Raw genomic sequence first — 24,329 nt, forward strand, 5'->3', positions numbered from 1 at the left:
CATTTCAGATTGTTGAGCATCTGTGATCTCGCTTTGGCATGTAAAGAGGCGGAAATTTATGCTTACCTTTCTGGGGATCCTTGTATCAATGTGGGCCCCAGTGTTGGGAAGTATGAGAGGAGCATAGACCTAGGACGTGGATCTCAAGGAGCTTACAGTCTACTGGGGGAGGCAGAGCTATCACATATCAGACAAAAAGCTGAACCACGTGCTTAAGTACTCACCAGGAATCCAGGGAAGTGTTTAGAAGAGCAAGAAGGAAATAGGACTTGAGCCTGGGAGCAGCTAAGATTCAGGGAGACACGGAGACTGGCTTTAGGGACACCTCCCATGTGGAAGGAGACCTGTGGGCTAAGAGCAGTGTCGAGGCAGAGTCTCAGGTTCTTAAAGGTCATCATGTCTTATCTGCCGTCACAGAGAACTCTCTCATCCTGCAGTTCTGGCTGACAGGCCACAGCCCCTGCCTAGACATAGGACACGGATGGATGGTCGTCACTATTAGAATCCAGATTTCTGGATGTGGGATCCATTTGCACTCCTTTCTTGCTCTGGGACCTTCGGTTAATTACATAATCTCTCTGAATCTCAGCGTCCTCATCTTTAAAATGGAGATAATGACATGAACCACATAGAGTGGTGTAAAGATCTTCAATGGACTCCCTCTTTTCTCTCCCTCCCTCCATTCCTTCCATCCCTTCCACCCAATTTACTGAACGCCTAGAAAAACAATGAGCTGAGCCCTGAGTGGATTTCAGTTTCTCACGTGATGTGGTCCCTGCACTTGCAGGGGGTCCCTGATCATCCTTGTTACCCATCTCTGAATTCATTCTTGACAGTTAAAGTCCCTCTTAAATAAATACTACGCTCTAGAGACAATCTAGCCAATGCCAAATACAGCAGAACCACTGCCATTCTCCACCTGGAGATTCTACATTCATAATGTAGCCTCAGATTACATTCGATTTTTTTAGCAGCCGTGTCAGACTCAAGCTCATATTGAGTTCGTGGTCAACTAAAACCTCGAGATCTTTTTCACATCAATTGCCATCAAGCCAGGTCTACCCCATGCTGCACTTGTGTGATTGATTTTTTTTAACCTAAACATAGGGCATTCCATTTATCCTTGTTGAATTTCATCTTGTTGGTTTGAACTCTTAATTCTACCCGATGAAGATCGTAAGGAAGTTTTCTATATCATCACCCTAGAAGGTTTTTTTTAAGAGTTATTTTCCTTTAAAATAAAGGAAAGCCACATGGCCCACCAGTGGAGACCTCCCTCCTGGTTGTGATAAATGAATGCTGTAGGTACTGTTAAGTCCAGCAGCCATCAACCACTTCACTTTTCTTTATCTTGTTCATAAGGTTAGGAAGGAGATTCTTTGAAATGTTAACATTCACTACATTCAGAGCATTTGTTTAATCAATCAATAAAAAAATCCAATTTAAGTTGATGCGCAGATTGAGTGCCTGCTATGTACGGAGCACAGCAGGACTGATTTCCAGAGGTAAATAGGACAAAGTCCTTGACTTCAAGAAGCTTCTAATCTAGTAGGGAGATAGATGTGTACATCATTATATGGACAGGATGTGATAGCTGCTATAATCAAGGTATGAAGTGCTATGATGAATTTGTTTTAAAAAAGTGGTAGTTGCTTCCAACCAGAGCAATTGAGGAAGTCTTGGTGGGGATTGCATTTGGTCTAAGAGCTAATATCCAGCTAATGTGCCACAATTTATTCTTGGTGAGTACATGCAAGCTCCAGGGTATCACCATTATCCTTCCTAGTGCCAACAAATTAACTCTATAATAATTTCTTCTAAAAGATTTTCAGATCCCAATATAAAATTTATTAGAGTGTTATTTGCATAAGCTGACCTCTCCTCCTCTTTATTTTTGGCAAGGCAGGATTGCATTAGGCTTTGTTACTGCCCCACTTTGTCACTGTGACTTTTAAAGGATTACCAACAAAAACGTAAAAATCCTATCTACCTTTCCTCCCCAGGGTCCTGCTCTGTGAATTAGCTGGGCCTGGGAAAAGTAACTCAGTGGAAGTGGCTGGGAGTTACCCGGCCCCCTCCTGACCCGGGCAACTCCTACTGGCAGCTCCTGCAACTCCATTTGGAAGATTCTTTTCTTTGGTGGAGAAGTTCTGCCTTCTCTCTCTTTTTTCTCAATATGAACCTCCTCTTCCTCAGCACTGAGCCTAAACCTGCCTTATTTTTTGGTTTTTTTCTCCAAACATAGCTACGAAGGCCCTTTTTTGTTGTCTCAGCTTGTTCTGAGTTTTTGTCCTTCTGACAGGCTCAGGCCACTCTCATATCCATCCTTGGTCATGGTCCCCTCCTTCCATCTGTTGTACGTCCTTTACAACAGAAAAAAAAACAACTTTTGTCTGATATTAAGTGCAATACATGCTCATTGTAAAATATTTTGAAGATCAGTAAATTTTAAAAAATTACCCATAATCTTATCATCGAGAGTAACCACTGTTGGAATTTGGTATATATTCTTTTACAGTCTTTTTTTTCTGTGCATGTATAATTTTATATATAATTTTTTATCAAAATTGGAATGACATTGTATATACAGCTTGTCTAGCTATTTTCACTTAACATTATATAGAATCATTTTCACATATCATTAAATATTCTTTGAAAACATGATTTTTTAATGGCCACATAATCTTCCACTATTCAGTGTACATGTCCTTTTGAAATCTAGGCTCATCATATTTTAAAGCTTATTCGTGTGCAACAACAATGATTTCCCTTAAATGCCCTTCTCTTTCAAACCCTCCCCCACTCTCACTCCCTCTACATGATCAGGCTGATTCTTTGAGCTCGCAAAGGCAGAATTTCAATTTTAGAGCATCCAATCCTTATGGAATTGTGTTCCCTTCTAGAATCTCTTGCCATGGGATCACCTGGCTATTCTTTCTCTCAACACATAGCAGTTTGCCTTCCTCAAGCCGGGTTCTGGGCAATGCCTCCTTCCTTGGCTGCTGTCAGCTCTAGACACGGTTGCTTTCTCCCCAGATCCCCGTCATTTACCTTTCACCAGCTTCTCTTTCTTGGTCAAAATTAAGCAGCTTGGAATAGCGGAGATGGCTCTGGGCTGAGAACCTCGGCTCCCAACCCAACTATGGCTGGGTGACATGGGGAAGTTACAGAACCCTTCTGAGGCTTTTTTCTTTTTTTCTTTTTTTGGTCTCTAAGAGAGAATGGAGTTAAATAATCTTGATACTTTCCAGCTGTAAAATATGATGACACCAAATTCAGAGTAGCAATTTTCCTTGTTGCTTCTTTTTTCTTCTAAAACGTAAAATGTTGAATAAGGCAAATTAAGAATCTATCAACCTTTGCTTTTGGAATTCTATTTGACAAATCAATCGACCTTTTTTGATCACCTACTATCTGTCAGGCTCAATGCTAGGTTTATAAAGATGAAACAACTTGTCTCTGCCTTGAAAATGGAAATTATAATAGAAACTCCCTGCTTAAGTTCTGGTGAAAATTAAATGAGTTAATATATGTAAAATTCTGAGATGGATGCCTAATATATAGTAAGCACTTAATGTTAGCTGCTGTTATTGTAAGGATTAAATCAGTGGATGTACGTTCAGTGGAGTGTCTGGCACCATAATGGGAACTGGATCGATTTTAGTTATTATTATTATTTCTGCAATAGAGGTTTGGATAGATGGCTATTGGAACACAGAGAAGGGAGAAATTCATGCTGCTGAGAGGGACCTAGCAACCCTCTGGTGTACATCTGAGGAAACTCAATCCAGAAAAGCTCAAGGGACTTGGCCAAGGTCATACAGCACATGAGCAACAAAAGTAGTTCAACCAGGAGATGTTTCTACCAGTCCAGTGTTAAGTTAGGGTCACTAAGGCAGTTAATGTCCCCAGAGGCACAGGAAGACAGGTCAGGCAGGCCGGGCAGCCCCCCGCCCACCTCTCCTCCTACCATGAACTCATTGAGTGCTTGGAAGCCAGGCTTGGTCAAGGAGAACCCTTCGGTCAAAGGTTGCCAGGGCTGGAAGGCTGACCAGAACCTTGTCTTTGGACCAGATTGCCAAGGGCTTCTTTGTGCCCTCCTCTTCAGCATGGCCCGGGGTTCCTGGACAGCGCAGTCACAAACACTGTCCAGTTGAAGGATGGGAGGAGAAGGGGTATGTCACCCAGCTCCTTGGACAGACAGTGTCCCTGCCAGCACGGTCTCCAGCCCAGCCCCGACCCAGCACCTTGCTGCACCACCTTCCTCCTCTGTCCTCCATTTCCTTTCCGTTTATACTTTCCACTATGCCTTCCTCCACCTTTCTCCCTCCCATCTTTGCCCCCTCCCTTTCCCTGTCTTCAGCCCTTCCCTCCTCATTCTCTCACACTCCTCCCCTTTCTTTTCTCTGTCCCTCTCTCTTGTGCCCCCTCCCCTCCCCTCCCCATTCCATTAATCCTTGTTCTACCCCCAGTCTGAAAGCAGCCCCATTCCTGGTCCCAGACCCCACACTCCCTTTTCTCAATCAGATGGGAGGGCCAGGGTGGCTGCTCAGAGCTTCTCCGTCCTGCCGCTGTGGGGGTGGGGCTGGGGCTGCACAGGCGGGCTGCCCTGAATGACAAGCGGCGATATTGATCGCATTCTGAACTCAGCCCAGCCGATAGAAGGTAATTAATGACTCCATTTGCCTCAGTACGGAGGAGAACAATTGAGTTTGAAACTGCAACAACTGGCAGCTGGGGAGACTGGGGGACTGCCTGGGGGTGAACCCCTCAGAGGGGGAAGGGAGCTAAGGTGTAGAGAGAGGGGGGCAAAGGCCATAGGTCCCAAAGATATGGAGCAAATGTCTGCACAGAGTCCCACTCTTCTCCCCCATCCCCCTGGAGGCCCAAAGCCCATCACCCACTGTTTCCACTTCCTCCACGTTTTTCTCTTTTCTTCCTGTATCACTTTTTCAGGTCACTTTTTGTCTGCAGATGAAGTAAGACTTACTTTCCCCAAGATTACTTACTGTCAGCGATGTGGTCTTGCACATGCTTTTAACTCTCCCTGAGCTCGTTTGCTCTTTTGTAAAATTGAACTCATGGTATCTCTTTTGCAAGTGTTCCGTGAGGATTAGAGAGATGGTGTGTAAAGCACGTCGAGCCTGCCTAGTACATAGTTAGTGCTCAATAAATGATGATAACGACAATCTTTGACAAAGGAGGCAAATTTGAAAGAGTGTTGAACAAATAATTTTGCCTCTCAGCTGAAAATGAGAATAATAATTACCTTGTAAAGGTAAACAGATTTAATGAGCATATGTGAAATGTAATATTGGCAGTTTCCCCAATGACAGGTAGATGTTTGCGTTGAGTATTAGAAAACTGAAATCAGTATGGTTCTTTACTATATACTTTAGAACAGTCCCCTCAAATGCCTAGTTCCTACTTCCTGGGATTTGGTGGGCAGCCCATTTATCCCATTTTAATTTTGTAGACTTTGATAACCTGGGCACTTTCTGACCAAGAAAATGGCATTATTGCATTTTGTATTATCATTTCCTCACCTACTTTTTGGTCAATGCATGAGAATTTCTCTTGTCCCTCGCAGTGACTACTTTGGAGTTTGGGTATAATGTCCACACACAAGGAAGACAGAACACTTCTGTTTTATCCCTTGTCCCTAACCCTCATCCCTTAGACATGGTGTTCAGTGACTGCCGCCCTCTCCAAGCTGCTGAGACCTCACGGGATAACCTTATTTATGATTGGCCAGACAGAAGGTTCTGCTGAGGTCACAGAGGTGGGGGGCAGAGAACTCTGCTCCAGGGAAACCCACGGATAGTTGGGGGGTGACAAGGCTGAGCGAATGAGGAGATCAGGCCTTTTTATTGAGTAGTAAAGATTATTAGTGATCCTAGAAGTGGTACATGCTCATTGTACAAAGCTTGGATGATATGGAAAAACTTAGATGAGGTGAAAATTTCCACGTGAGTAGCTCTCCTTTCAGTCAAGATGATCTTTGGTTTTGCGGTTCACTTCGTTTTCATGGAGACTGGGAGCTGATGCTCACTGGTTCAGTCCACAGCTGATTACAGAGCACTTTCCCTATGCCAGGCTCCCTGGGAGACATGCCCTTGAGCTAGCCACTTACCCTCATTAACCTGCAGCTCATTTACTCTGAGCCTCAGTTTCCTCACTAGTTAAAAGGGGATTATAATCCTCCCCTACCTTGGAGAGTGGCTGAGAAACCCAAATAACCTAAGGTCTTTGAAGCCTTTTTGCTAACCGCTAAGCAAACACAAAGTGCTTAGAGGAGAAGACAATATGAGCCTTTGTTCCCCTTGAAAGAATAATATACGTCAAAGGTTTAACTCAGCAGTTTGTTTAATTGAATTAATGTACTTATACCTGCCTTGTCCCAAAAAGGACTTGTGGCAGTTCACTCTCCTTGAAAGCGCTCACACTGTAGTGAATAAAGGTCCTGGGATGGCTCCAGTCCTGAGGCTCCCTGGCTGTGTGACCTTGGGCTTGTCACCTCCCCTCCCCCATCTCGCTGCCCACCCCACTAGTTTTCATTACTGTAAAATGAGGACTTTTGGACCAGGTGTCCCCTAGGCACTCTGGGCACAGCCGGTGCTCAGCCAGCGCAGAGGACACAGGCTGCAGCTTCCTTGTAGGGAGGGTGCAAGCAGACAAGGGGATGCTGGCTGGGGCCAAGGGGCTCCAGCTGGGCTGCTGGGTTTGGCACCCGGGCAGCAGAGTGAAAGGATGCAGAGAGCAGGCTCTGGGAGCAGACAGACCTGAATTCAAGTCCTGACTGTCATTTACCAGCCGCATGGCTTTAAATAAGCTACTTAGTAATCTCTTTGCTCAGTTTCCCTATCTTTAAATAGGTCTCACAGTGTTTACCTCCCAGGGGTGTGGGCGGGAGAGGGATTAAACAGGCTTGTAAAGCTCAGTGGTGGCATGGAAGAAGCTCTCAGCACTGGGAGCTGCTAATGGCTGGTGGCTGGGCAGGGCTGGGCAGGAGAACAGGGCTGAATCCTTCACATAAGGAGGCAGGCTAGCCCACAGTTCCTTCCTTGCTCTGTGGGGTCTTACTAAACTTACAGCAACCCCATTTTCCAACCTCAGTCTAAAAACGTGGCCCAAGAATAGGAAAGGATTTTGGAAATCAGACCTGTTCCAGAAATCTCAGGACATATGGCCACCCTACTGCAGCCCTCTTCTTGGAGTCCTGACAAGGGATGGGTTTCTTATCCCATCAAGGTGAAGGCTCAGGGCCCCCGTCCATCATTTAGGAAAGGCTTTCCCTGGAACCCACTCCCACCACAGGCAAATCGACCCATTCTGTGTTGACCCTGCTCTATGGGACCAGGGATTGGTGCGGGGATGCAATGCAGAGACTTTCTGGGCCCCCCTCTCAAGCAACCTCTCTTACCCGCTTTGGATGGCAGTTCTGCAGCTCCAAGCTTCTTCACTGGGAATACACTGTTCTCTGTCCCTTGGGGAAAGGCACAGAAGGTGGGCAGGATAGTGTTGAGAGCAGGAAAGGCCTCCTGCGGGCCAGAGTCGAGGCTGCCAGACGCTAACAAGCAGTGGGAATGAGTGAAGAGGGGCACGGGTTTGCCCAGGGGCCTCTGAGAGCTGGGGTGTGAGGGACTTGCCCTACGAGTGACTGAGTGTCCTGGGGTGCCAAGCCAGTCAGGTCACCAGGCCAGAGACCTTCTGCCGGGGGTCTGGCTTTGAGGGCTCCCCAAGAGAACCTCATTCATTTATTCAGTCATTTGTTGAGTGCCAAGCTCCATGCCTGGCGCTGGAGCTCCCAAGATGCATCGGCCATGGTCCCTGCACACAGGAGCTCACAAGGGAAAGGATGCTATCTAATCACTCACACCCTTTCCTTCCCTGCTCACTCTGGAACATAGATCAAGACCCGCTTCTGCCTCCTCCTCTACTTTAGCCCAGCCCTGCCAAAAAGCACTTCAGTATCCAGGCCTAGCAGCAGCGGCCTAGCCCCCTTCCACCCTCGTCCTTGCTGTCTCCTCTGAGACCACCCTTGGGGGATCCTACTCTGAGCGCTCTCTCCCTTTCCATTCTCCCGAGGAGGTCTCTCCAAATGGTCTACACTAATGACTGCTTCCTTTTCTCATCCTTTTCTATTCTCCATGTTCTCTTGTCTTTTCTGCTCCTTCTCTAATGTCTTCCCCTCCTCCTCCTCCACTCCCTACCCCTCTCTGGGCCCTGGGCTGCCATCCTTAGCTGGAGGCCCAGGTTTATGGGGAAGCAGAGCCAGCCGGGTTTACTCCTGTGGCAAGTGCCCTCACCCAAGCCAGTGCTGCCCCAGGCTCCCAGAATGGGCATCTTCTTCCCTTTCTTCCTCTCTCTTTCTGCTCTTTCTCAGGCATCTCCCTTTCCTCACTCCCTTCCCACCCTTCCTCTTACCTTATTCCTCCCTTTCTTCTCTAGCTGAGGGAAGGGTACCACCCAGCTCTCGGGAGAGAGCCTGGGAGAATCGATGGGCCCTCTGGCTGATTTCACGGGGCTGCCCCCCTGTCCCCCACCTGTCAGGCCACTGCCCTCTCCCTGCCCCGTGGCTCCCCTCCCTGATCACCCAGAACTCCTCTGTGCTCCTTGGGACTCATCATTACTGCTGCTTTCCCCTCCTCATCACCTTCCTTCTCCTTTGTGGAGTTTACCCAAGCCTCCGGCAGCCTCTCTTGGGGGTCCCCTGCATGCTTTCATCACAGCAGTTTGCTTTGCCGCTCCTCTAGCACCTTCTTTCTCTTCCTCTCCCCACCCCCTTCCTTCTCCTCTTCTTCCCTTTCCCCGCCTCTCACTGCCATCTCTGCCAGTAGCAGACTTCCTTTTGCCTTTCCTTTTCCCTCCCCATTTCTCTCCATTGCTGCCTCTGTAACCTGTCTCATCACCAGGGCCCAAGTATACACAAAAATAAATAAATAAAAAGGTCAGTGAGTGGAGGGAGCAGCAATAACCCCTAAAACAGTACTATCAGTGGAACATGATTGATCAATTGAATTCCATAGCGGCTGAAAAATGTGGGATTAAGTAGTGTATTATACGCACAATGAGTTGAGGCATGATGTTCATTTCAAGTTCATTTCGCCGGCCTCTGCCACCAGATCAGGCAATCAATAGGGGCAGCAGATATCATATATCACCTCTCTGCGGGCTGGGGAGAGAGCACCATAATCTCTCGCAAATTTAGAGTGACAGATTTGTCAAGATCTGAAGGGCCCCTGAATAAATGAAGGAAAAGAGACTCCTCCAGCCAGTGACCTGAGGACAAAGCTTCAGTTCAGCCCCTACACACACACACACGCACACACACACACGCACACACACACACGCACACAAGCACAGGCTTAGCCAAGCCACACACAGACATATTTACAAATCTACACAGAGGCATGCTATGAGTCTCGCCACACATACGCACACATCCATGCACATAATGTGTGAGCCGCCGCTCACAGACAGATGCCCACCCAGGACCCACTGGTGACACTGTAATAACCACACACAAAGACACTCTCACTGCCTCCCTCAGTCCTGACAGCCTGGCTCCCCAAAAAGGTAGGGGGACCCCAGCAGGAGAGAATTAGAACACAGTGAAACATGCAAAGAGCTACAAGGGGTGGAATGAGGGTAATGGCACATCCTTGAAAGAGAAGCAGGGACAGGAGGGACATGGGGGCAGGGGGCTCATGTTCCCCACGCAACCTCTCTCTCACACACACACACACACACACACCTCTTTTCAGAAAAGTTCCCACTCTGTCACTTACACATACCCAGACACTTATATGTTTATACACGTAGAAATGCATCTGTTAGGAGGATACTCACACAAGAAAAAAAAATAAATGTGCCACACCCTAACTTATATAAAGAAAGGCATACACCCTCTCCGACAGAATGTCACTGTGGAGGCTTACACAGAAGAAACACAACCACCAAGTTTTGTGCCCATAGAAACAGAGAGAACATAGAGACACCATTGCGGATGTTCCTGTGTCTGTCTGTCCTCAGACTTGATCCTGGTTTTCATTTCTCTCTCCTTCTCCCACCCCCACCATTACACACACACTTTCTTTGCTTTCCCATCCCCTCCAGAATAAAGGGGAGGGTAGACAGGAGGTTCCATTAAGAAAGCAGACCCCTGTTCTCTGTCTGAGAGGCCAGCAAGAGAGGATGGCTGCAGGTTGAGGTTAATCAATATGTAATATTTTCTATGTTCTCCCAAATGATACTGTACAGTGTTACTGTATATAATGCAGTATTGATTATATCATATTGTATAATCACCTATAAACTGATATATATAACAGTCCCAGAGGATCACCCTGGGACCTACAACATGGGCTAGGCCCAGACCCAAGGCTCCCCGGGGGGGTTGGCCAAGGCGTGGCTGGGAGGACCAAGCTTTGGTCCAGGGAAGTTGCAGGGTGGGTGTTCAGGGAGAGGTGGCCAAGTAGGCACTTGGCCCACTGTGTACCCTGAAAACTCCTGTGGGCCTGGAGCGGGAGGGCAGGGGAGCAAGGACAGCAAGAAAGCCTGGGTAGAGCAGGGTGTGGACAGAGTTGGCCAGCAGTCCCGGGGAGCAGGCACTAATGTGGCACCTCTGTGGTCTGTCCTTCATGGAGCGAGCCTCAGCTCCCTGTGGAGACCCACAGGAGGAACGAGGTGGCCAAGGAACCGGCCTCTGATAAAGCCTAGCCGGAGTCCATGTCGGGGCGGAGGCTGAGCTGGGTGGTCTGGGCGGCACAGCGTCCACAAAGACTCTGTCTTCAGTCTCTGCCCAAGTTAGTGTTTTACTGCTCACCTGCCACCTGCTGTCCTCCTGCCCTGGTCTCAGTCCTGGCACAATGCAAGCGAAATGCCTCCGCTTGGCTTCAAGTCCCTCCCCGCTCAGTGGCGGAGTTAATTACTTCACCCAGGCTCCATGTTACACTCAGCCTCGGAGATTTGATGATTTTCCACCCTTGGAGTCAGTGGAACTGATATTCATCTCAGAGCCAAGTTCAATTCTCCACAGGCTGGGTAATGCCCGCCCCAGACACCCAGCCCCTCCCCCAGGCCGACCCTGGCCAGGGTGCAGGAATTCAGAGGAGATGGCCCCTGAGGTCTCCTGTGGCTTCCACCTCTGTCTAGTCCTCTGGCCCCGACACGGGGACGACTTCCCTGTCTCTTCCCAGCTCCTTCAGGGGCTCTGGCTACCTCAGCCAGATCTCTGAGGCATGGCCAGCCCTGGGCCAGCCCCTGCCGCCTCAAAGCTGGGAGTAAGGGTCCTAGCAGGGGTGCAAAACCCTAGGGACCGAGCCAGGTGCCCCCACTTGCCCACTGCACTACCCTATGCCTCTGCTGGCCTGTGCTGATGCCCCGAGTGTCCGTGTGTCCCCCAGATGTGTCCGAGGGCTCAGTCCCCAATGGAGACTCCCAGAGTGGCGTGGACAGTTTGCGGAAGCACTTGCGAGCTGACACCTTCACCCAGCAGCAGCTGGAAGCTTTGGATCGGGTCTTTGAGCGTCCTTCCTACCCTGACGTCTTCCAGGCCTCAGAGCACATCAAATCAGAACAGGTGAGGAAGGCGCTTCCTGCGTGCAGAAGTGGAAAGGAACTGGGCAGAGCAGGCCTCTGGAGAGCATGCACAGGGACCGGCCGTGTGGATAGCCAGCATTGCGTGTGCTACGTGTGACTGCACTGTGTGCGGCCCATGTGAACAGACTCACACAGGACATTACAGTAGAGTTAAGACAAATCATTATGGTATACGGTAGTTAGAAATGGTGAATTCTGGGTGCGAGTATGGCCTTAGGTAAGTCTTACCCCTTTCAGAGCCTCAGTTTCCCCATCTATAGAATGAAGGGTGTGGGCATGTGATCTCACAGATTCTCTCCGGCCCTGCCATGCCCCGCTTCTGGCATAGAGTACTCAGGAACCTCCTTTTGCTCTGTCCCTTGCTTAAATCCCTCAGGTCCTACACAAAGTCTACGCAAGCGCACGGCAGTCATCTTGGCCAGCTGTGCTGCCCCTTGCTCCCCAATCCAGAACACACAGCATGGGACACAGCCCACAGCTCACAGCCCACCCACCCAATACACAGTGTAGAAACACATCCCCTAACTTCTCACGCTTCCCCGGGTGCACACATTTACACACCCCTGCCACCCACCATCTCCCTCGCCCCCCCAGCCCACAGTACCCCCAGCACTCCCCCCACCAGCTCAGCACCCTCCAGCCCACCCCCCCACACCTCAGTGTAGCCCGCAGTGCATATGCTCACGCACAGGAACACATCCCCATTCTTCCCACAACCACAGCACCACACACACTGCCACGCGCGCACGCACACGCCGGCACACGCGCGCACACGCACCAGGGCAGCCCCACCAGCTCCACACAGCACAGTTCCGCTCTAGGACTCCAACAGCTCGCGGCCACTCGCCTCTCTCCCCGCCTGTCCTTTTATCCCATAAGCTGTTTGTCTTCATAAAACAAAAATCAAAAGTCTTTTTAAGGTGCCCTGAGCCATAAACCAACAAAGGAGGAGCCGGCCGAGGCAGGCTGCTCGGTGCACCCTCCCTGAGTCCCCGGCTGTATTACAATGAATAACCTTTATTTACTTTCATTAGACTATTAAACACCAGCACAGTCATTTTTCCCCCTGAAACTCGGAGCAGGGCCCATAAAGCAAATCCGAAGCCTAATTGAGTTCATTTTAATTTCTCTCCGATCACAGCGAATTACTCTGGTGATAAATCAGGGGGCAGCTTCACCCCCAGTAGAAGGCCTAATTTGCAGCTAATTACAAAACTGATTTCTACAGGAAGATCAATACGAGAAGGAATTGGAAATGACGAGGCAATCCCGTCCAGCCAGGGAGGAGAGGGGGTCCTCTGGGGGGGCCAGGAAGTGGAAGGGAAAAAAACGGACCCGAAAGAGCAGAAAATCAGTTTTAATTTAACGTAATATTAATCAGAGCAACTTTTCCTGCTTTGTGCAGGCTCCTGGCCTGCCCAGCTCTGGGGTCTGGCTTGGCGGTGGCTGCAATAAAAAGGCAATTACCCGAGTGTTTCGGGCAGGACACCCTTTCAGAGTCAATGACTGGCCCCCTCCCACCCTTCTGTTAGCCATGTGGACTCTCCCCCTCCCCAATTTCATACCCCAGTGCACAGGCAGAGAGCGAGGGGCCCGTGGGGCTGTCTTTGTTTGTTTTGAAAAAGGGGGCGCCAGCACCCGATCAGCCGGCCCAGCAGTGCCAGGCTGGAGGCCCCACTAGGCCCTTCCCCCAGCTACTGCTGCTTCTGCCATCATGTCATGGTCCGCCCCTCCTCCCCGAGGCTCCCCACTCCAGGGGGACCTTAAACCGCCCCCTTGCCTGTCAGCAGGGGATCCTCACTGCTACACTCCACCCTTGGGGCTTCTTAGGCAGGAGCTGCTACAGCAACGTGAAGGGTGCTGGGATAACCGCCGATCAGGTACACGCTGCACCTCGGCTTCACAGAGTCAGGTCTGCATCCACCCACACAGGACTCTCCATCATTCTCCAGCCCGCCCCTCCCACTCTCCCCTCCCTCTGCCTGGCCGTCTCCTTCCACCCCAGCTGGGAGGGCTCCCCGGTCCTCCTCCCCATCTGCACACTGAGCCCTTTCTCCAAGCGTGTGCATCAATAGAGAGCTGTCGCTTTTCTCTCTCCTCCCAGGGGAACGAGTACTCCCTCCCAGCCCTGACCCCTGGGCTTGATGAAGTCAAGTCAAGTCTATCTGCATCCACCAACCCCGAGCTGGCCAGCAACGTGTCAGGCACGCAGACATACCCCGTTGTGACCGGTAAGAGGGCTTCCAGGAGGGTGGGAGCATGGCTTTCAGGGGCAGCACCTCAGCTCATGCCATCTGGGGCCCAGAGTGACAAGTGGGCCCCCTGCCATATCTGCAGAGAGAGCGAGTCACCAAAACCCAGGGTGCTTCCTGAATAGATGCGTGCAGATGTGCGGGTGAAAAATTGTGGTCAGGGTCCCTGTGTGCCTCAGCCTGCAAAAGGGGCTGCTGCTCGCTCCTTCTGCCCGTCCTCTTGCCCCTCTCTGCTTTTTTCTTGCTTCCACCTAGGTGTCCAGAATTATAAGCCTCCTACCAGGACTCATGCATGAGAGGGCAGAGGGTAAATAGGCCAGGCTGGCAAGAAGGGAGCATGAGCATCCAGTGACCAGCCTCTTACATCCCCAAGGTTGTTGGGGATCTGCTTTCCTCTCCCTCTGGGCAGGCTGGGTTGCTGTGGCTTAGGGCTTCAGGATGTGGCATCCAGCTCTGTGGTTATAGAAAAGCACAATTATCCCAGCATCCTCTGGCTTCCCAGGGAAATCAGAGACCAAGGCTTGGTTTCGAGGCCAGGCAGGGTCCGGCCCGTCCCACACTCAAATGCAGAGGCACATACTCCACATGCTCCTCTGCATTAGGAGCGGCAGAGGCAGCTAGAATGGAAGAAGCCTGAGGTGTGGCTCAGGGAAGGGCCCAGCCAATGGAGCTCTAGGCCTCAGAGCTGCCGTCTGTGGAAGGCGCCTGGCACTGCAGAAGGGTTTCCAGGCCAGAAAAGTGCCCAAGTGGGAGAGACACACATTGAGGTGTTATTAAAATTCACCTAATTATTCTGGAGACACTAAAGCCAATGTGCCGTTTGTTCCTTAGGAGACAGAATGATTAAGAAGGGTCTCAGTGGGGATTGGGAGACACTGAGGCGTTACCTGTCGAGCAAGGCAAGCGGAGGCAGCTTGGGGACCTGGCGGCAGGGCAGCTAGCATCCAGCATCATAGCCAGTGGCAAAGACCGGGAGCAGGCCCGGCCCCACTCGCTGGAAGACAGGGCCCTGCTTCTGCTGTGGAGCCGATCCGAGTATGGCTCAGGCTTGAGATGGGCTGCACGTGGCCACCCAGCCTCCACCTGGGGGACTGTGGGAGCCCTGTTGCCTTCCCAGGTCCTCCTTAAGGAGTATCCTGGTACCACTGTTTCTGGCCTGGACAGCATTGAGCTCTTTGGCTAGACAATGAGAGGTCAAGTTCTGGAAGTGTCAGAAAACTGTACGGTCAGGCTTTGGGGAGTGACGACAACCCTAGCTGGATCAGGACACAGCCTGTTATCAACTGACCCTTGGCATGCGCACTCCTTAGCTCAGCTTGGAAGCTCTCTGAGCTGTGCTGGATGTCCTGATTCAAGGCAGAGAGATGGCCCAGGCAAGGCCACCTTTCTCCTGATCTGCCGAGAGTTTAGTGGTCACTTCCCAAAGGGTGCCCACCCTAGGCAGCTGGTGAAAGAGAGCCCGGGAGCCTTTTCTCTAGTCCCAGCTGTGCTCCCCTGGGCCCAGGGCCACGGTCCAGAAGGCAGGGGCTTCCTAGGTAGGAGAGATGGAACTTGGGGGCAGGGCTCCTGCTGCAGAAGAACTCGGTGCTGGTGTAGAGAGGTCCCTCCACCTTGAGCCTCCCCCACCCGCCTCCCCCCCATGGCCCTGGAACAGTCCCAGCTCAGCCTGGGAACATCTCCGGCTGATCCATCTGGATCCAAGTGTGAGAAAAGTTCATTTCAGACCCAGCTTGACATTCCCAGGTGGCAAGTTAGCACTAACATCTCAATCTGTATGCGACATTTCAATCAAGCGAGGAGTAACAAAAGCAGAACCATTAACATTCGGAGCTGTTCACCAGTGGTAATGACGGGGAAACTCGCTCAGAAACTGGAAATTACCAAAAAGAGAGAAGTGTGTGGAGAGGTGGGGGAGGGGAGGTAGAGGGGGTGGAGGCCGGGAATGATTTTCTACACTTAGGCCAAGATCCAATGTTTGGATGAATGGTGCCATTACCCGAGAAAGGGCTTCTCATTCTTAAAATGTTTTTGCTGGCAATTAAACGGCTGCAGTTATTGATCTTTGTTGATTTTATGTCCTCCTAATTTGCATAATCTATTAAAGATGAATGATTCATGATGTGTTTATTATGGGGACAAACAGAATTCCCTGAAGGTACTGTCAAGGTGAGAAGCGGGGCAGTGCCCAGAGACTTCACGGGCCATCTCAGGAGTGGGTCCAGCATGTTTGGCCTTCGGGCCGGGACTTTGTGAGCAGCAGTGGGCAGTGATGCAAGGAAAGCAGGCACAAGGTTCTCTAGAAAGATGCGGGCATCTTGGAGAACCAGGCTCCAGGCGTGGCTGGGGTGTGGGAGAGACTTTCGTGTATTTGCAGAAATCCCTTTCAAAGATTCTTGAAAAGCTGATTTTGTTGGAGAATATGAAGCACTTTGGTGAAGGAAGAAAAAGCGAGGCCCTTTCGGATAGGTGATTCTGGCCAGGTGTGTGCTCAGTGTGAGACGGTGGGAGGCATCCTGTGCCCACAGCCTGGCCTAGGTGGGCCTAGGTGGGCCTAGGTGGGCCTAGGTGGGCCCAGGTGGGCCTAGGGTGGGCCCAGGTGGGCCCAGGTGTGCCCAGGTGTTCAAGGAGCCGTCTTCATCCTCCGCATCTCAGGCGCCCCGCTCGTCTTCCCTGCGGACGGGCAGCTGAGGCTGCAAACCTCCGGGAATGAGTCCTGAGGAACGCAGCCCAGAATGCCCTGGCCCAACTTGAAGAGCCGACCTTATTGATATTCCTGCCACCTCCTGGCACTGGAGGCTGATTTCAAACTTCACCAGCCACTTGATACAGCTGTTCCACAAGGTCAGGACTGAGAGGAGAGAGGAGCTTGGACTATTGTGTGGAGGAGAGAGTGGGGCCCAGTGGGCCAGGACACAGCTAATCACATTGCAAGCAAGGGTGGCTGCCAGAGGCCGCGGCTCGGCCCGATAGCCTGCCCTCCCCGCCTTCCATCATGGAACCAAGGAGAGAGACCAATTTTTCTGGGTAGTGTTTGCAAGTTCTGCCGAGATTTTAATTTCACTGCATCACAACTCAGCAAGCTGCCAAGTCAAGCTGGTTATTTAAATTTATCACCCACTTTCTCTTCTGCCGCTGGGCTGCTCTAGCTCAGCGGCATCTCTTCTCTCCAGCCCACTGCTCTAGGCTGCTGGTCTGGAACGGAGCCGAGTAGCTCCTAAGTGATAAGGAAAAAGGGACCAGCCAGACGAGAGAGTAGGTTGGGGGCACTCTGGCCCCAGGCTTCCTCGGGTTGGCTGACTGTAGCTGGTACCTTCTTATAACTTCTTATTCTTCCGAAAGACCCTCCTGGGGGCCGCCATCAACCCCTCAGTAGTCGCAGGGACCTCTGGATCTGGACCTCTTCAGTGAGGACTCTGGCTCCAGCTGTGAGCTGGTGTCTTCATCCCTTACCACTGGCAAAAAAGGAGTCCCTCTTCCCCATGGCCTTGTCACCTCGAACCCTCCCTTCCACTGCCCCACTGCCATAGATGAATATAAGGGGACACTGGCATTAATGTAGATCTGGGAAAAGAGGAGTACTGGTTTCAGGGATCCCTAAGTCTCTTGGAGATGCTTCTGACCACTTAGAGTGTCCCTTGACCTGGTGGAAGTCCTCCCTGAAGGTGGGAGCAGGTTCTCTACCCTGGAGCCCAAACTGAACGAGATGGTACTGGAGAAAGGCAGGCGTTATGCGCAGGCTGTCGCGCTCCCTCTAGAAGCTGAGGAATCCACCAGTCCCCGGAGCTGCTGCGCTGAGCAGGCTTCACTGGCCTCTAGTGGGCATCACTGCCACGCACTAAGAGAGCTCTGTGCCAGCGTAGTTCTCACCACCCTCATTTTAGTCCCCGAGAGGGGATGCAGGAATGAGACTGAGGCCAGAAACGAAGCAGGTGAAACTCACCACAACACAGCTGGGTAAAACATAGCAACAAGAATTGTTAATACACAACCAAACCTCACTCTCTGGCAATAGAAATAGAGGGAAACTCAAACACAGAGCAGTATGTGAGAGGCTGCTGGTATCCCACTGGAGGTAAATCCTAATGGGGAGAGGCCAGCGTTGTAGCACACAAGACAGGAGACACAACCCTGAGTCCAAGAGAAGCAGGAAGCTAGAATGGAGTATTACCCTGCGCAAAGCTGGGAACAGAGAAGGACAACACCATTCAATAAAGGGAAGTACACAAACCCACCCCAATGGCCCAGGGAAGCAAGTGGGGGGGAAAAAGTCTCCATGAGAAATGAAGATCCTGCTCATAACCCCGGATCAGAGTCCAAATTTATCCCATGAGTATGTGGCAGGAACTCCCAACCAAGGACTTACTTAAAAATTTGTCCAGGATAGCAGCCAACTCAGAAACCCCAGCAGGAATAAGGACAAACCTTCTCTGCAGAGATATTCCCCAATCCGGGGCACCTGGGACTCCCACAAGGAAAAAAAAACCCACCACTAAAGATGAGCTGACTATAAAAAAATTACACACCTCACATCCACACAAAGCATCATGAGGCAGAGTTTGCAAAAGCAATAAATAGGACAGTTAACAGCCCCAAGCACTGGCCATCATAGAACAATCCAAAGCAACGATAAAATAAGCATGTTTAATATTCTAAAAAAGATAAAAGAGAAGTGTAGTTTTATGATGATCACAGATCTAGATCAAGTTTGCCCTCCCCCATGACTGCTCAGCAGATCGTGAGAGAGGGAGATAATAAAGGGTAAAAAGAAGACCACACATATAGCTTTTTGTTTTGGGGTTCAGGAGCCATGGAAAGGGATGAGCCACGAGCAGCCTTAAAGCAGAGCCTGTCCCCTGCTTATCCAAGCTCCCAGACAGCTCGGTCCCAGCAGAGAATCTTCTTTATTCTGAACATTGGAGAGTCATGACAAGGGCAATGCATTTCTCCCCAGTGGGCAGGGAGGTGGGGTGGGGGGAGAGCCTTGTTAGCCTCCCCACCCTGGTGGGAAGAAGGTAGTTTTATTCAAGGGCTTGGGAGAAACTTCTCTTGGTGCCTAGAGAGGGAGTGCACCTCTGAAGGAATCCATAGCTAAGGACCAGAAGGAGATGTGGTTGCTGCCCAGGAGTGACATGCCCAAGGCAAGGATAGGGAGCAGAAGATACCAGTTTGAGCAGCGGTGGGGAGGCCAGTAAGGTAAAATTCAAAGAAAAGCAAGGGCTGGCAGCCAGGGCCTGAACGCCTGGGAGAACAGTGTGGACTCGGCCTCTGAGAAAGGGTTGTGAGCCCTTAGAAGCTCAGATTCCCTGCCCATGTCTGGGATGGTCAGCAAAGTGGCCTTTTAGCAGATAGAAGTATAGAGCCTGGGAAACCCTCCTCCTCCCACTCAGGGAGTCCTGAGGACCTCCAGGAACTGCCTCTTTCCTGTAGTTAACAACTCCCTTCCAATGCAACTGCATTTCCCTCCATAAAACAAACAGCTTAGCCCTTGGCCAGCCCCTTGGGGGAGGAAAGGGCAATAAAGGCTGAGAAATGTTTCTGAAGGAGGCTGGGAGTCTTCTAGTCTCGTCTGCCCGCTCAAAGCCCCTGATTAGCTAGAGGAATTTAGGGCACAGACATCAGAGTTCCTCTCCAACCTTGAAAGGAGAGAGGACCAGGACACCATCAACATGTGGCAAGTGTCAGAGGGCCCTTTACTGTGGAGGCCGAGCCAAGCCAGAGGGTTCTCCTCAGCACCCCCAGGCCCTAGACCCTTCACTTAAGCTGAGAAGGCCCAATGGAGAGAAGCTAGCTTCCTCCAAACATCCCTAAGGCCTCCAGCCACATCCCCAAGGACCTCCAGCCACCAGACCTCAGTTCTGATTTAATTATGGGGGCATTTCCATAGCAATGAGACAGTGACAGATAATGCAGGTGCCCTGGGCCTGCAGCCTGGGGAGTCATTGGATCAGGGCTCTTTTTCTTCCTCCTTTATCCCATCCACCTCTAGAGGAGAAGGATATTGGAAAGAAGAGGCATTAATCTACTCTAGGACTGGGAGAGTCAGGTCAAATTTGAACAGAATAAAAGCTGTACCACCCCAGTCTCCAGCTCCATGCCATGCCCACCAGCCTTCCTATTTGCCTGCCCTCCCCCCAACCAGGATGACTTGGCAGAAGCACCTGGGGCTGCTAATGGAGCTGCAGAGGGGAGGTATGAAGGGTTCCCAGGCATTTTAGCAAAGACGTGACTCTATACTCTTCTAAGCTGAGTTCAAATCTGGCCCATTACCTGGGACCTTTCTTCCTAGCCCCTCCTTTCATCTCTTCCCTCCACCCATGAGACCCAAAGACTCAGTATGCCAGGTGGACTGGGCATGGTCCTCCACAGCATGGTCTCATCGATTCATTTAGAGATCAGGGAGATTTTAAATTTGAGTAAAAATATTTTCAAGAAATTGATGATCTTTATTTCAAGTCCATGTAGTAGCCAATTCAGGCCAAAAACAAAGTGTTACTTAATAGAAAACATGGGTTGCTGCTTTCATGATTAGCCAGGTTATAGGGAACATTTAGGCTGCTGTAGATATTCAGAGACACTTGGCGTATCCCAAAGGAGAGTTCTCAAAGGGGGATCTCCCAGCACTAAGCTTGTTTACTTCATTATCTGGCACTTTCTATGAAGAAAAGGTTGGCTAAGTAAAAGTAAAGTCAGTCAACCCAACCTTTTCTAAATGACCAGGAAACCTAAACTGCAGTATTCCAATGAATGTTACAGGTATGTATGGGGACCAAAGGCTTAGAAATGTTCTGGTGACCTCCAAGCCACCTAGGCAACACCCGAAAGCCTGTTTACCCCAAAGAGCCAGCCATCCCCCAAGGTGACAGGAAGACCCCCCCCCCCCCCCACTCCCTCCCCAGAGTGATCAGAATCCTTCCTTCCCCCACATTAGCTGTAGCCTCAGGACAAACACGCCAGCACTTTTTCAGCCCTGAGCTTTGGGAGGCAAGCCCTGCCACTATTGTTACTTCTGAGAGGGCTTTGCATGCCTTCAGACTGGAATCCTTCCCTCTCCTCCCAGTGGCGGCTGGGCCGGTGGGCGAGGAGGGAGGAAATCCCGGGCAGGCTCGGAGAGCAGCCTAATGCTCCGGCAGCTTAAGTGGCCGTTTTCCTTGGGATTAGGGTTTCACTTACACAGAGCGCCTGAAAAACGCTGCGCTTTCGGAAGGATTAGAGCTGACAATTCAGTGCTCTCAGAGAACAAAATAAAGCCAGAGAGGAACTGGGAGAGCTGGAGTATCGGGAGACTGTGCAAACAGGCTTAACCTCTGCCCACCCAGCACGAGGGCCGCTCTTGCCCTGAGCCCGTCCGTGAGGCCAGGCCCCAGCCTTCCAGAGAGCCAGCACCTGCCCAACTCTAACCTTCTGCGATGTGCCAGTGGAGCCAGAGAAGGCAGTGTGGGGAAGTGAACCGAGGAAAGGGCTGGAATTCTCCCCCTCTCTGAGCCTTCGTTTCTTCCTCTGTAAAATGAGAGAGTTAGACTAGACCATAACCAAGTACCCTATTAGCCCTCTGAACATGTGATTCTCCCCAGTACTCCCTAGACTTATCCCGGGATGCTGAGGCTGCAGCTCCATGCATAGTCTGGCTGAGTTAGAAGGACGCCTTCTCTAGGCCAGTGGATTGCCATGGCCCCGGCGAAGGCCATGTGCCGTGAGGAGAAGGGGAGTGAACAGCATGCCTGATTGTGTCCGGCCAGTTGGCTATGGAGGCGAAGACCTCACTGAGCCCACACAGATCTGCCTAGGATGCACCAGGGACTAAGTGAAAGGTCCAACTGTCTGTGGGAAGCAAGATCAGCTGGGAGAGCAGCCACCCTGAGCTGCAGGCACAGCCCCCTCTGCTGGAACCCGGAGGGGACAAGCTTCGGGATGAGGAGCTGTGGGGCCAAGACAGTGGCTGGGGCTGGGGACTCACACCGACACCTCTGCCTTGGAGGAGAAACCTTAGGAAGTAAGAAACAAAAGGAAATAAGCAAAACAACAACAACAGAAAACGTCTTTCCCTCTCCTTTTAAATCATCTTTTACAGACTTAAAGTTACCTTAGTGTATTATGTAACTTGGGTTGGTCATAAAGTGATCATAATTGGTATAGTAAATGTAAGCATACGGTATGTCTAGGCAGTAATTACAAATTTAATAACTGTGTATTCTTGGAAGTAGTATAAATGCTTGTGTCAAATGCAGCCACAGACTGCCATCCTTGGAGCAATCTAACGTCTTCATTTTCGTTACCTTATGAGAAGCAGGCAAACTTGAGGATAGGATAGTAAAACAAGAGTTATGTTTTGTGGCCTTAGGGTCCTCTACAGTGTCAAGTGGATAGCAAAAGTGCTCATTTCCAGAGAAAGATGCTGAGGAAAAGCCTCTCTAAACTCATTGAATATAACTTCTGTATAAATCCACGTCTAATAAGTCTTGCTGTCTGAGCCATCACGGAGCCAAAGCACCTCCACTGCTTTGGCAGCTTCCTTTTTATTATTTCCTTGGTCTTCTGAATGCCAACATGTTCCTAACTTGAGATAAGCCTCTCTGCTCCTTCATGTGTTCTTCATATGGTCTTGTTTATCAGTACAATTCAAGTGGCTTCAAACAAATCAGTGTCTTTTCTACACCAAAGAACAGAGGTTTGTTTAGTCTTTTATAAATACTACTTATTACTCTTTGGGTCATGAATGCTTTTGAGAATATGATAAAAGCCATCTAGATATTATATACGTATATCTATCACATTTTATGTATGGCTTTATACTGACTCCCTGAAGCATATCTGTGGAGTCCCACAGGATCAGCGAACCCTTGCTGTGGAAAATGGAAGTACCTGAAACATACAAGAAACAAGAAATGACAAGATGTTCTGTTATAGGAAGCATTTGCTTAGCATAATCTCAGGCCACTTTCCTGGACCCGAATACCTATCTATTTTCTGGGACTACAATATTTGAGACTGTCATTCTAGAATCACCCAGGTGTACTGTTTGTTCTGTAGTCCAGATTCTGCCATGCCATGTCCTAGTTAAGAAACCTTGGATATAATACATCCTGCCTTTCGGTTTCAGTTTCTTATCTATAAAATGGTGATTAAAAACAGGTCAGCATCATAGGTTGCATGAGGATTAAATGAGATAATACACAGAAAATATTTAGGGCACTGCCCAGCATATAGTAGGTGCTCAATGAATGCTAGCTAGTTAGTCTAGGTGCAAGTAGAAACACAAGTCTGCCCTGGAATCTTAGATCTGACAAAACAGCGTAACTTATCTGGTGACTGAAAATTTCCAATTTCTTAATAGCCTTTCACTTTGCTTTTCTCTGTCCTTGTAAAAGCAGCTTCACTTAGATTCTCCAAAACAGTTGATTCGATCTGGCCCATTTGGTAGGGAATGTCTGACAAAAGTGCACTGTCTGATTCAGATGTAGTGATTGCTGTAGAAATTGGCTTTAGAATCTTCAGGGACTTCTGCAGTTGAACTGAGAAGACATCCTCATCAAGTACAGTGCTTCGAACACTTCTGGGTACTTTAAGAATCTCAACTACTACTGTTTCTTGAAGAGCCTCTTTGTTTTCTAGAAAATTCTCAAAGGAGATTAATACCCCACCCCATGGGGTTTAACTACAGACTTTTGGTGTCAGTATTTTATTCTTTGTGTCCTGTTTTTCTTGCCTCATCTTAATGACGACAGTGACAATATGAGATTTTGCTTGTTGGAGGACTTCTTTTCCTTTTCTTTGGCTCATTTGTGAGTATCTGGCTTCATGTGATCATTAAAAGATAGTGTGGCACAGACATGGCTGCAAACTTTGGCTCTGTCATTCACTAGCTGTGTAACCATAGGAAAGTCATTGGGGCTCTGTGTGCCTCCTTTTCCTCAGCTTTAAAACAAGCCAGTTAGACTGATCATCTCAAAGGCTCTTCCATCTTTAAAACTTTGTGATCTTAGGAAGCAAGTATCCAACATGAAATGCCCATCCTCTTGTAATACATGGGGTTTTATCCATTTGCAATTCTTGGTGCTATTTTTATGTTACTGGGATTGTCAGTGAGCACAGCAAAAACTTTACTGCTTCCTATCTCCTGTTGGACATATTTTATAAGTGATTTATTTTGCTGTGTAGCTGGGTTTTGGTTTTTTTTTCCTCTTTCTGAGCTTTTGCTTGTTTAAGGAGGTGGCGGTGTTGTCTCTCAGTTTTAGAATTCATCTCCACTCCCATTTGTCCATCTGTCTGTAGTAACGCAAGACCCAGTACCCTGTCGATTCTTCCTTGCAGATTCCATTACCCATTCATATTCTCTCACTAAAAGGGGCTTGCTCAAAGAATGCTGCTGGGCAAATGGTTTGACGGTCTCAGTAATTTGAAAACTTCCTGCAGTATGCGTTTTCCATTATTGACAATGGTGTTCCAGAAGAATATATGGCTCTGGCAAGAGTTTGG

General features: G+C 49.7%; 1 protein-coding gene across 4 annotated transcripts in view; it reads left to right on the top strand.

The window, feature by feature from the left end:
- Positions 1-24,329, top strand: part of PAX2 (paired box 2) — a 75,193-nt gene that overhangs the window by 43,879 nt on the left and 6,985 nt on the right. For all 4 annotated transcript variants that reach the window (XM_054581722.1, XM_054581719.1, XM_054581720.1 and 1 more), the window contains 2 exons: positions 11,409-11,584; positions 13,709-13,835. In XM_054581722.1, coding sequence (XP_054437697.1) covers positions 11,409-11,584; positions 13,709-13,835 — 303 coding nt within the window. The remainder of the gene's footprint in view (positions 1-11,408; positions 11,585-13,708; positions 13,836-24,329) is intronic.

The sequence above is a fragment of the Pteronotus mesoamericanus genome, unplaced genomic scaffold (assembly GCF_021234165.1).
Source record: "Pteronotus mesoamericanus isolate MK-2021 breed Mesoamerican mustached bat unplaced genomic scaffold, CSHL_Meso_final contig_657, whole genome shotgun sequence".
Classification (NCBI taxonomy): domain Eukaryota; kingdom Metazoa; phylum Chordata; class Mammalia; order Chiroptera; family Mormoopidae; genus Pteronotus; species Pteronotus mesoamericanus.